This window comes from Alexandromys fortis, unplaced genomic scaffold, assembly GCF_014885135.2.
Source record: "Alexandromys fortis isolate MF-2015 unplaced genomic scaffold, M_Fortis_MF-2015_v1.1 scaffold_44, whole genome shotgun sequence".
Taxonomy (NCBI): domain Eukaryota; kingdom Metazoa; phylum Chordata; class Mammalia; order Rodentia; family Cricetidae; genus Alexandromys; species Alexandromys fortis.
The window spans coordinates 695109-709208 of NW_026067921.1; the positions used below are offsets into that span (position 1 = coordinate 695109).

A 14100-nucleotide genomic window follows, 5' to 3' on the forward strand; every position below is an offset into this window, starting at 1 on the left:
CCTTGTGTGTCTGCACGTCCCGCCCTTATCGTGTTCCCCTCTCCCCATTAAAGCGCACCCACGTGGGAGCCGCGTGTCTGTCTCTTCCTTTGCGTGCCGTCTATCCCGTGTTTGTCCACACACCCACGCCGCCCCGCCGCCGTTTTTAAAGGAATAATACATATGCCATGCATTAAGGGCCCAGGGAGGTTGATGGATATTAGATCCACTGGAAACAGAGGTGCAAGCAGTTGTGAGCTGCCTAAAATGTGTGCTAGGACTGAACTCAGGTCCTTTGCCCAAGCTTTGTATATCTTAAGGCGCAGCTGTGAGCCTCGCTGCACATGTCCACTACTGACTCTGTCTTGTCACCCGCCTTCCAGGGAACTAACTCATCTTCTACTCCAAGTTCTAGGTTGGGGGAAGGATTCGCTAGACTGAAGCAGAAATAAAATGCATGCCCTATTACTATCCATGAACACAGCGGCAGTACCAGAATGGATCCCTTCTGGGAGTAGCATGAAGCCACACCTCAAGATCACTCTCAACGCTGGGGGTTTCCTTTTCTTCTTAAAAACACACTTTCCCTCCAGTAATGGTATGGAACACAGCACCTCGTATATGACTGCTGAGCTATACCCCAACCCAAAAGTATGGTGATTTAGTTAAGTGCTATGATCTTTATGTCATAAATGAGGGATTCTAGGTTCATCCAAGTAGCAAGTGGGCAGTTTTAACCGATTCCGAAGGGGCCTGATCAGCGGCTTCTTTAGGTCACCCCACACTCCTAATCCTTGTAGAACACAAATCCACATTCTCCCGTCCTCAGTGAAAGCAAATGAAGCTTTCACTATTTACAGTATTCCTTAATTCTGTCACAGGTAAGTGTAATCAGAATTTTCCAATAATACATATTTGCAAGACTGCCTCTAACTCACCCGTGAAGGCAAGCTAAAACTGCTACCTGTTTAGAGAAGAGAGGGATAAAAGGAGACAGGCAAGTCAGGAAACAGCAATCAGCCAGTCTTGAGGGCAAGGAGAAGAGAAAGCTTGATCCAGCTCATATATACTCACAGTTAGAGAACAGAGCTACCACTAGGTGGTGCTAAACCCAGGCAGGTGCAGGACAGACTGGGGCAATCCACCGAGGAGATTACAGGGGTAACAGGAGGTAACATGGATTATTTCACCAATCTTGCAATAATGCAACCCCCTTTAGGCATCTGCGTCTAACTTACTACATGTTTACTGTGTCTTCCTTTGATGGGTAAATAAATACTAAAGAAGTCCAACTTAAAGCCTCGAGCTCAAAATATTAGAGCTGATATTCAAATATAGATCTCCCCAGGGCAAAGGTAACAGTCTCTTCACTCAACACAATCTCTCATTTCTGTTCCGTAGGGATTATCTCTCAGAGTGTGGGACATGGGGGAGGAGCAGGTACCTATATCCATGCATGGCTATCTACACATGAATTTAATTAAAGTAACTTTAACAGTTAAAAGTATAACAAGTACTTGATGGGCCCTGAGATCACAAGGCTGTAGGACATCTGTATTGTCAAGCAGCCTTTGCCAGGGACATTTTCCCCAGCTCTACATCAGCAGGGTTGGGCTCTCAGCTGTCTTCTTGTTTGGTCCTCACGTGGTTCCAAGAAAACTACCTATCCCTCTATTCTCATCTAAGGGCACAACCTCCCCAATATACTACCCCGAAACACCATCACACTGGGATTAGGGGTGCAATATAAAGTTTGGGAGATCACACACTTTATTCCATTACAGGGAAGATGTTGGATCTCTTGGTATCAACAGAGAAATCTCATCTCCACTCTGCTCTTCTAGGCAGTGAGATGGGCCTCCTATAGCGGCTCATCCTTAGAGGCCTGCCATCAAGGAGCTGTGACTGCTGACAGACAGAGGACAGAGCAAACACACGGTGAGCCAGCTTCAGGACGCTTTAAAACAGCCTGTGTGTAGGCTATGGAGGTGACTTGGAGAGAAAGACTACTTGCTGTACAGGCACGAAGACGTGAGTTCCCGTCTCCAAAACTCAGGTTAAAAGCTGGGTGCTGCTATGCACACACTGGTAATACAAGGTCTGAGGTATGGTAAAGACAGGAGGAATAGCAGGGCTTGTTGGCTACCAACCTAGCTTCAGGTTCAGTGAGAGACCCTGTCTGAAGAAAACAAGGCAGGACACAACAGAAAGGATATCAAGTGTCCTTTGCACAGGCACACAGAATCACATCTGTAAACATACATGTGCATATACCCTCCTACCCCCACATACCACCTATGGATCTGTTAGTGCCAGCCCCATTCCAGAGTTTCTGTTTCTGTAAGTTCCAGCTACCAATGACAGACCAATCCAAGGACCACTGAGAACCACTGGGCCAGGATATCTCTGACCTTCCTCTGAGTCAGGATTCCACCAGGTGTAATGTGCTGTGGTCACAATCATAATATTGGATGGTGAGCATCAATCACACACGTCAGGGTGGATATCAGTGCCACAGCCCTGGAATTCTAGACTCAGAGTCCCCTGTTTTCCAGCTGGGTGTGGTGATACATTCCTGCAATCCAAGCACTTAGGAGATGGAGACAGAAAGATCAGGAATTCAAGGACAGGGTCAGCTTGGACTAAATGAGACCCTGTCTTAAAAAAGAAAAAAACACTTTCATAACAGGACTCCTCCCCCCAGAAGGACATAGCTGGAGATAGGAACACTAGCAGTGCCTCAAATAATGACTTCCCTGAGTTAGGGAATATAAGTTAAAGTTCAGTTCTGCGTGGGGCGTGGTGGCACATGCCCTTCATCCCAGCACTCGGGAGGCAGAGGCAGGTGGATCTCTGTGAGTTCAAGACCAGCCTGGTCTACAAAGCGAGTTTCAGGACCTAAGAGAAAGACTGTCTCAAACATGGACATTCCAAGGACTTACAGTCAACTGTGACTAACGGGGAGGAGAACATTGTGTCAGCACAAAACTCAGATGATCTGCTTCAAACAGCTTTTCCCAGAATAGCTGAGTTCTTAAGCAAACTGCTAATAACAAAGTAGGACAGGGAAAATACTTTATTTTGTTGTTGCTACTGTTGGAGACAGCACGTTACTCTAGCTCAGCTAGCCTGGAACCCTCAATCTTCCTGCCTAAGCCTTCTGATCGCTGGGATAACAGGTGTGAGCCATGATGCCTGGCCAATCAACCGTATTGATTAAGCTCAGATAAGCAGGTCTCACTTGCACTTCACAGTCTCCCCTGGCCCTGGTAAGCCAAGATCTAGGGCAGAAAGGTGGAAACCCCTTGCCTGGAATTGTCTTGCCTTTGTCCTTGTCTTTTTCCAAGAAAGAGATGCTAGCTCGTTCTCTAGCAACTGGAAATGACAAAACTAGGAAAGCTGGCAGAGAGGAAGCCCAGCACAGTGCCGGCTCCTGTTAGGCCACTGTCATAAGTTACCAAGCTCAGGTCCCTTAGTGACTTTCCGCTTCTGTAAATGAAACCTACCGAAGGAAAATAATCAGACCCGCCACTATTTTCTTCTTTGTCCATAGGTTCCATGTCTTTAATCCCTTCTCAGTGTCCAGTGGTACAGGGCTGGGCAGTGGCCACTGCAGGGAGTGTTGTGGTGTGGAGTGGCCTTGCTCTGGCCACTCCTATGGGCTCTGTATTTGCCAGGCTCCCAGGCTGCTCAGTGCCCTGAAAGCCTAGCGGGTCCCTAGATGCTGAGCCCCGCCCCTTCCTGGACTACACAGGAAGATCTCTTCCCCTCTAGTTTCTAGGTGGCTTTATCTACTGAGAAACCTCCTCAGATTCAGCTGTGCTGGTTTTGAGTCATCAAGTTGACAGGATCTAATGCAGCAGGTGGCTCTGAGGATGGTGAAGTAAGAGTCAGGATGTCGGGCATCCTTCTAAGTGAAAAACAAAATGGATATAAAAGCGAGCACACCTCAGGATTTTCGCAAGGGAAAAACAACGTACCCACAAGTACAAGTGTTTTCTGTTTATTCCTGGTGCTGAGCTACACGGGAGTCTGCTTCCATGTGCATTTTTCTTTTGTACAACGTGACTATACTAAATATGTGATGTAGAAAACATAAAATATGATAATAAACTTCACTGATAATTTCTCATTAACAAATGAACTCTGATTTTAAAAGGTGCAAAAACGGAGGTTTTAACATGCACTCTTCAATACAGTAGCCACTGACTGCATGTTACAGTTTGAGTTAGATGAAAGATTCAGTGCCTCAGTCACCTTAGCCTCATTTCAGGGGCTCAGAAGCCACATGTGGCTAATGGCTGCGGCTGTGAACAGTGCAGGTCTGCAGTGGAGGAGGAGCCGGAGGGCTGGAGGTCCACTAGATAGACGATAAGGAAGGCCAACTCCATGAACACAGACCAAGTTACTAGGAGCCTGCGGTGAGCCCTCGGGATACTGACCATGGATGTGAGCCCTTGGGCATGTGTCAAGAATCATCTCTGCAGGGGAGCCAGAAAGCCTGTGGTATAACAGGCTCCTTGAGGCTGTAAGCCACTCACAGAGAAGGTCAGGACCACAAATGCAGTAAGTAGTAACAACATGAGCTGTGGGCCACCTAAACTTGAGCATTTCCCAACTCCTCACTCATGCTGAGGCCCCACATCCTCTTGTATGAAATGAGTATGGCTGGGAGGCAGCAGACAGGCACAATGGGGTGAGGACTTCAAGGCCACACACGTTACAACAGCGGTAAGGAGACAGATATCCCCACGAGCAGGTGCAGAGATGTCAATGAAGGAGCCAGGAAAGGGGAAAGGAAAAGAGCCAGAGGGAGAACAAATATTTAAGAGGACATCTCAGACACGGAGAGGGGAAGGACACTTGGACAACTGAGAGAGCCAAGGACACCCAAGAGTGGAACTCCAGGACCTGACGTGATATCTGAGGCATGAGAGACTCCCCTTAAAGTCAAAGAGGCAGGGGACACACGGGGGCACACAAGGTGCCACCTCTGGTCTGAGCAGACAGGGAAAAGATGACGATTTCCACACAACTGTTTAATATGAGGTTCTTAAAATGGAGACGCAGCAGCAAGTAGAGGCTTCACCAAAGCAACTCTGAATGTATTTCCGAAGCCCCCAGACTAAATTACACGTAACAAGCATGAAGAACAGGATGACCTCTCACAGGTGAGGACTTCACGGTCTCTGGGTCATCCAAGTCTAGCCTGGAGAACCATGCCTGGTCCTAGCCTCATCTGTGCCCTTGAGATGAACACAGGGACCCTGAAAACACACCAGGTCCTGGTCGCCCATCTCGTGTCTCCTGCCCAGCCCCAGCCTGTTTGGGTTCTTTCCCTCACTTACCGCTTCCTCACTCTGCCTGCCTATTCTCCCTTTCTCGCATTCTTGACCTTCAGTGTTCTAAAATCTGTCTGACTCACTCAGCTCACACGTAAGTGCTGAACACAGTGAAGAATGCTGGGACAACTGGGGACTCAAAGGCCACAAAGACCAGACCTGCGTCCTTCCGTCTCCTACAGGAAGAGTTTCTCATTCCTGAGGACCACTCCCTTAGCTCTAGTCTAGGCCACTTTCCTCACCCCCTTGAGAGGGGCTGCACACCACGCCTGTTGTCTGACTGAATCAGCGGCTTGACCAGAAAGTCAAGGCATGCTGGTTACCCAGTGTCAGCCTCCTCCTTTGGTTGGTATATTCTCTCAGCAAAGGGAGCTGAGCTCAGGAGGGAGGAAGAAGGGTTGAGGATCTACATGGTTCTGAATGAAGAGACGATCAAGCTGTGTGGGATGACATAATTAACAAGCCAGGCTGGGCTGTAAAATGAGGGCAAGAGCAGAACTCCCTGGACTATGACAAGGACTTGGTGAGGCCCTTGGGGCATCCCACCCAAGGTGAACTAGAAGTAACAGCTTGGAACTACCTAGGAATGTCACAGGAAGGGCCTTCTGTGAGGCTTATGGGCTTGCCACAGATTTGTTGGTTCAACCTCCACAAACTCAGAATATGTGAGTGTTTCCAAAGCTGTGTTGGCAAGCACTTAAAAAGTCAAGGAGTCGGGCGGTGGTGGCACACGCCTTTAATCCCAGCACTCGGGAGGCAGAGGCAGGCGGATCTCTGTGAGTTCAAGACCAGCCTAGACTACAAGAGCTAGTTCCAGGACAGGCTCCAAAACCACAGAGAAACCCTGTCTCAAAAAACNAAAAAAAAAAAAAAAAAAAAAAAAAAAAAAAAAAAAAAAAAAAAAAAAAAAGTCAAGGCCGTTTGAGAATTTGTAAGGAAAAGAAAATGGATAACAAGAACCTTCTTAGACTCGGGAGATGATTTGTTTGGGAAGGTTCTTGCTGTGTCAACATTAAGACCTGAGTCTGATCTCCAAATTCACACACACACACACACACACACACACACACAAACAGGAACTGTAGAGTGCTATAACCCCAATGCCAGGGATTTGGGGACAGACAATCCAGGGGACTCACTGGCCAGCAGCCTAGCCTAATTGAAGGCTAATGAGAAATCTTGTCTCAAAAGACAAGATGGATGGCCACTGAAAAAGCTCAGTTTAGTGGTTAAACTATGCTGGCCACTAAGCTTGATGACTCAAGTGTGATCTCCGAAAGTCACATGGTGAAAAAGGAGAACCAACTCCTACACGTTATTCTACAAGTGTGCAGCCCCACCCACTCACCCACACAAAATAAATGTAGAAGGAGAAAAAAAATCAAGGTGGATCTACCACACAAACGTGCACACACACACTCCAACCCCGGCAACAACAACAACAAAAACTTAGTTTTTCTGACCCTAACTGGCTGGGGTGATTATATAAGGCCTTGCCCACTTTCCCCCTTTGTAGCCTATTCCAGAAAGTGCCAAAGGGGATCCACATGATCCCCACAAGTCAGCACACTCCTGTCTTCTCACCCAAGCCCACCACCACCACAGATGAGTGCTGGCACCCCACTAGCCAAGTTTCTAGATAGTGTGAGCCAGCACTGCCTAGACCACTCTCACTTTCGTGAACCAACATCTTCCCAAGAGCCTCCTGTTAGGGCCACAGCCACCATGGGTGGGTAGGGCATGAGGAAAGAGAAGTAAAACTGCGGTACATATCTCCACGGCAACCAAACCCTCAAGGGCTAAGGAGCTCATCAAGAAACAACAGAACTTGAACAACCCACGCAGATGCTCACATGTCCACTCCCTGAATGCCGACTTCTGGGAAGGAACTCCAAGGAAACAGCTCAGTGAGGGGAAAAAAGCAATAACTCATACACCAAAAGGAGCTAAATGCCGTAAGGCTGTGGTGTGACTAAGTGGATTACCACGTGAGTACAATTGCAGCTGCTAAATAAAACGAGGATGCACTATGGGTATATTTTGGTCACAACTCTGAAAAGTGTGCAAATGTGGATAAAAACTGGAGGGGAAACACCCAAGTGAAGACAGATGCACTACAAGGCTAACGCAGCAGGCGTCTTCTGTCTTTAAATTGTTCTCTGTAGTTACCATGTGGTTCTCAGATCTAAAAATGAACTGAACACAGTAACTCATCAAGAGGTGGGTGAATGTGCAAGTTTGTGCATGAGACCAGCCATGGCGCTCAGTCCTAGAAAGGCAAAGGTCTGCCTGAGTCTTGGTGGAATGCCTTGTGTGTAGCTCCCCAAACACAGAGTGGGCAAGAGGGAGCCTGCTGACAGCCTCTCATTTCTACGAAGATACGAGACCTTCTGACCAATGCTCAGAATAGAGTGTGCGCACTGTGGCTCCCTGACCACAAGATTGCTGTGCAGGGTCTTCCAACTAGCACTGTGGTCATCTGACTCCTCCTTTAATGCTGGGACAAGGGTCCAGCAAGGAGGCAACGTGGCCATACTCTTTTCAGTTGTCATTTTGTCTTAGTCTGTTTTCTATGCTATAACTAAATTCCCCAGAGTGGATAATTTATAAAGAAAAAAGTTTATTTGGTTCACAGTTCACAGCCAACTGGAAAGGCTACACTTAAAGAAGGTTTTCTTGCTAAAGGGGACTTTAGAGATAGTACAAAGTAAAGGTAGTACAAGGCATTTCAGAATGACAGAGATCTGGCCTCTTCTTATAAAGCATTTGGGAAGCTCCATTCTCATAAGTCCAACGAAGCCTAATCACTATCCAAAGGCCCCCACCTCTGAATGCTGTCAACAATAACTCTGGCCATTGCATGTCAACTTGAATTTTGGAGGACAAAGACACTCAAGCCAGAATACAATGTAAGTTATATTCAAAACTTAAAAGAGCCCGGGTCCACCTACGTCCACAAGTGTCTGTCTATGTGCCACCATTTGAGGCAGTCTAAAACGTCCATTAAGGAACAGATGCTATTCAAATGGCCACAGGTAAAAATGGCTGGATGTCTGTGTTCCCCTAAATTTCTTATGCTGATATGCGAATCTCCAAGGTGCTCATACTAGGAGACAGGCATTGGGAGATGAAACCTTGTGAAGGAGGCCAGAGCTCTGGGATGACTCAGAGAAGCCTCTTCTGAGAGCTTTCATCCCTCTTCTGTGAGGACTCCAGGAAGGCCATCTGTGAACCAGGAAGCAGGTCCCACCAAACACTAAATATGCCGGTGCCTGACCTTGGCTTCCCAGTCTCCACTGTGAGCAGTCAACACAGCCACTTGGTCCATGGTGGCTTTGTTACAGCAGACCCCCATAGTCCTTTCCTAGTTCAAACAGTAACTGCCTGAGATTAAGAAAAAGGAAGAAGAAGAAGAAGAAGAAGAAGAAGAAGAAGAAGAAGAAGAAGAAGAAGAAGAAGAAGAAGAAGAAGAAGAAGAAGAAGAAAGGGGAGGGAAAATCTCTACTTGGTATGTTTCTTTTCTCTGGTAAACAGAGCAAATATTAAGAAACGGTTATTAGTTTTCTCAGGGAAGAGCACACCAATTGATCACTCAACAGCAAACGGTCAGTCCTAAAAACAAAAATACAAAATAGAAGTAACACTACACAAACTAAATAACGTAGGAATACACACCCACACTGGCAGGCACATGTAACAGCATTTAATGAAAAACAGAAGCCATGAATTTGAAAGATTTCAAGGAGGGTATATGGAAGGGTTTGGAGAGAGGAAAGGGAAGGGAGAAATGTTGTAAATAAATATAAACTGTAAAAAGTAAAGGTATACAAAATGGTTATATTATAATTTCAAAAATAAAAGAAAAACACTTGGAAAAGCCAAAGACCAAAGATAATTTTTCTTTTGAACGTGCTGCCCAGGTCATCTCTGAACTCACTACGTAGCTAAGGATGACCTTGAACTCTTGATCTGCCTGATAGGACTGATTATAGGTGTTCGCATCACAGCTAATTTTTGTGGTACTGGGACTTGAACCCAGGACTTCAATGCATGCTAGGCAAGAACTCTACCAACTGAACTATATCCTCAGCCCCTCAAAAATAAATTTTAAAGAGACTCAGTGACAATGTCCATATAGACAAACCACAGTCACAGGTCAAATAATAATTCAACTAATGAGAGCACTGGTATGTGCTACTGTGAGAATGCAAACGCCATGTATATCATGGACATCAGGCGTGCTGAAGGAAAAAAGTTGCTTAGTAGATGCAAAACCGGTCAGTCTCCACAGCAGTAAGTAACATCTACATCTCTAGCAGACACAGCTCACATTGTTGTGTGTAAGTCACATGCTCAACCTCAGAGTGCAACAGAGCTCAGACACAAGAGAGCCTGGAGACTGAGAGATCCCATGACTCTAGAAACACAGATTGCCTGCCCCACCTCAGAGAGCAACAGAGCCCAGAGACAAGGAAGGAAGGGAGAGTCAGAGACCAGGAAAGCAGGAAGGGTCAGAGACCTGACAACTCAGGACATGCAGGAGAATTGCTGACCCATCTCAGGTTTTCCGAATTTTCCCCTAAAAACTGAACAATGATAAATGCACAGACCTTGAGCTTGCAAGCATGTTTTAGGAGAAACTGCAGTGGAATGGAAGAGTGAGGGTTAGAAATCTTGGGGACTGTCAGTATAGTGGCAGGCCAGTGTGTCTTAACCAGCATTAGCCCGGGAACCTGAGGGAAGTCTGCCAGGCCAAGCAGTGGTAAGCAGGCCCACCTGGCCTTCGCCCTGACCCACCTCACCCCAGAAGCTTCTGAAATGAAACACACAGTATTTATAATGATTATTTTTGGTTATCAATTTGACAAGATGTAGAATCACCTGGGATGCAAACCTCTTAGTGCATCAGTGAGGGAGTTCCTAGATCAGGTTAGCTGAGGTGGGGAGACACAGTGTCAGCAGCAGCACTCCGTGTGCTGGGGACTGAACAAACAGAGCTTCTTACCCGTGTCTTCTCTCTGCTTCCTGGGTACAGAAGCAATGTGACCAGCTGACCCATTATAGACAATACTCTCCGACTTCACGCCCAAATAAGCCTTTCCTCCTCAGAGGCTGCCTTGTCAAGTGTTTTGTTACAACAATGATGAGGCACTGAATCGGTGCTTTAGGTTTAAACCGCATCTTTAAGCCTTATAAATTATAACCTTTGAGCAAAGTAACTTAACTATAAGTTCATTATACACACATACACACACATACATATGAAGTGGGGGAAGGAGAGAAAGAGGGCAGTCAGTGTTCTTGGAGTGACTCTCCTCTTAGGCCCACATGTCTTAAGTATATTATTCTCTCTCTCTCTCTCTCTCTCTCTCTCTCTCTCTCTCTCTCTCTCTCTCTCTCTCTCCACCATGCTTAAACTTGATGTGTATACTAATCTCATCTCTACTTAATAAATTCACTAACTTTACTTTACTTTAATCCATCTTTAATTTTTTTTCCCCGAGACCAGGTTTCTTTGTATAGCTTTGGAGCCTGTCCTGAAACTCACTCTGTAGATCAGGTTGGCCTTGAACTGACAGAGATCTGCCTGCCTTTTTTTTCTCTCTTTCCCTCTCCCTCCCTCTCTCCCTCTCCCTCTCTGAAAGAAGCCCTGGCTATCCTGGAACTCTGTAGAGTTGGCTGAACTGAGATCCACCCCCAGGTTCCCAACCCAAGTGCTGAGGGCCGGGATTAAAGGCATTCTGTGCACCACCAGGGCCCAGGCTAAGAAACGACTCTCAGAGCAGAAAGGAAAGATGGGAAAGGGGAGGGGAAAAGAGGGAGGAACTGCTTTAACAAAAATCTCCTCTAATCCTCAGCAGACAACAGAATCAAATATAATCCACGACTCAGTCAGATGTGCGAACACCCTGCTGACAGACTCCACAGTGACCAGATGCCGCCAGCTCAACGCAGTCAGTGTCTGCTCTTACAAAGCACTGGACACAGTGCTGGCCTCGGGTGTATCGAAGGCCCCCGTGTGTCCGTGTGATGTAGGCACAATCACAGCTCATGCTCAAGCAATGTTCTTCAAATCAAAGGGGAGGGGCACAGTAGGTGCAGTGACCTGGGTAGGTGTCTGTGAGCTGGGTGACCCCCTAGGGGTGATAACTGACAAGGCACTGAGCATCTCTTCCTGAGGTCCCCCCTGTACATTACAAACCTAATGTTATTAGGACTAGTCTGAAACCATCCAGCTTACCATCACCATCTTAAATACTTAGAGGTAAGTCATCTTGCTTCATTAGCCTTGTGTCAGGGGTTGAGAATCCTTGCTCTAAGGATTCTGTCCAGGTGGAGTATGACTCTACTGCCTGGGATGCAGGAAGCTCTGGGTTCCATCCCTACAGTCTCACCTCTCCCCACCCCCACGGCTGCACACTTACTGCAGGCTGCACAGGTGAAACACGCGTCGTGGTAGAGGTCCCCCATGGCCTGACAGGCCTGGCCTGCTCCAAACACGCCTTTGCCGCATTTCACGCAGGCTCCTACGAGGTAAGAAGAAAACACCAAGTCAGGAGAAAACTGGGATTTGAGTCATGAAAAAGCCAAGGAACAAAGCAGAATACCTTCCACAATATCACATCCATGGATTTCTCAGTGCTCAGTCCTTACAAGTACAGGAAACAGCCACCATCAACACCCTTCACAAACACACACACACTATCCCCACACCTGTCCAGAACTTTCAAAGGCTCCGACAATTCAGAAAACTAAATTCTAACCAAACCATGACTATAACATAGCTCAGTAAAAAATAAATAACTAAATCTAATCTCAAAAGTGTTTGGAATATGTTTAAGTATACTGAGACAGGATCTTACTCTGTAGTTCAACCTGGCCTGGAATTCACGATATAACCTACAGTGACCTCAAACTCGTAGCAATCCTCCTACCTCAGCCTCCGGAGTACTGGGATTACAGGTATGTGTCAGCATAACTGACTGAAGTTTTAATTTTATGTGAATTATATGTATGTGTTTCAGAGATCTGCCAGCACTTGGCAGATAACCAACTTATTGTATTGTATCAGAGTCCCTATTTTGATTGATTGATTGACTCTTTGTCTCTTCCTGCTGCCTGCTGATCTGAGCACTGAACTCTCAACTACTCTCGGGCACCATGACTGACTGACTGACTGACTGATTGAGGTAAAGTCTCTCTCTATAGCCCTGGACTTCCTGGAACTCACTATGTAGATGAGGCTGGCCTTGAACTCACAGAAATCTACCTGCCTCTGCTGTACACATGCTGGGATAAAAGATTTGTTACTATGCCCAGCCAGAGTTCCTATTTTAAATTAACAAACGAATTACTACCAAGAAAGTCTAAGCTACTACATTCTTTATAAAATGTCCCCCATACCAACCACTCAGGCAAGAGGAAACATTACATATACACAGGTATCACGCATCACCTACATCTGCCAGCCTAGACCCAAGAAGTGAACCTGTCTCATTAAAGCTCTGGGGAGTGGGGGGAAGGCCAGAACTGTCAAATCTTGCTCATAAGATTTAGGGAAAAATGGATGGCATCTCCAAGGGGACACCCTCATGCCCACCAGCCTCCCAGAACGAGCTGGACAGCAGGACTTCCCCACTCTCTGTATCCTGCCCGGAAATGTTCTCCTCTAATTCTTCTTCATCAGAGGCCTGCTACCTACTGCCTCCAGACATCTCCACCTCTCAGGTCCTGACCTCATTTCTTTGGGCTGCAAGCCCCATTCCTCACCATGTGTACTGCCAAGCACAGACACAAAGGAAAGTACGTGTTCAAACTGTTGCTCATGGAGTAGCGAATATACCATACAGAGACACATCAGTAGGACAAATATGGGGTGTGGATAATGAGAGATGAATGGATAGAAAAGTTCCTCTTGGAGAGAAAAGATAGGAAAAGAACACATGAGTTGTGATTCACACCCTGGGAATCATGTGCCTATCATACAGACCTTCATAAAACAGGCCCTACTATCTCCTCCCCACAAGCCGGTTTCTAGAAAGATCACCCTGCTGGTAGGTTTGAAATATGGAATCTGAGCCCATCTTATCTCTGTGTAGCTACTCACGATATGTATGTGGGCATCTCATGAAGAGACACGGCTCCTTCCTCACCTTGATCATCTGTCCTGCTCAGGATTCAGACCTAAGAACCATGCCCCTGCCCTCCCACTGCCAACCTGGCCCACCTCTCATTTTGCCTTGTTGCCCCATGCCCACCCCAAAAGTCATCTCTGCCCAAAACCTCAACCACAACCCTTTCCATAAAACGCACCCTTCTGCAGTGTAGCAATGTGCCCTGTCCTTTTGCTCAGTAATCTGGACAGCATTTGTTCAGCTATAAACACTTCTCTCTCTTGGAGACAGACTTTCCAGAAGCCACACGATGGGATGAAGACAAAAGGGACTGATTCAGCCTACCCTGAGGGAAACTATTCTCCCACAGTGGGCAAAGGGCCCCACCCTACCGGAGGTCCTGTATGGGGCTTACTAAGTGGCCTGTGCTGGAGCTCAAGAGAAGAGAAAAAGAGCAAGCTGTTGACATTCCTCTGATTTACTCAATCTGAGGCCACCGGAGATGCACAAACCCCTTATAGTGAAGGGAAGTATCGACAGCTATCACTGAGTCAACAGGAAGGTGAGTGAGACACAAGCTTTTAAGAGACAAGAGGGGAAGGTGGATGCTTTCCCTGCAAACTAGCCTCCCTTAGTCCAGTCTCCAAACTCAGAGACACTGACTA

At 46.7% G+C, this 14100-nt stretch overlaps 1 protein-coding gene across 1 annotated transcript in view; it reads right to left on the bottom strand.

The window, feature by feature from the left end:
• Limd1 (LIM domain containing 1) overlaps positions 1-14100 on the bottom strand; it is a 55834-nt gene that overhangs the window by 19142 nt on the left and 22592 nt on the right. The window contains exon 2 of the mRNA XM_050141593.1: positions 11747-11848. Coding sequence (XP_049997550.1) covers positions 11747-11848 — 102 coding nt within the window. The remainder of the gene's footprint in view (positions 1-11746; positions 11849-14100) is intronic.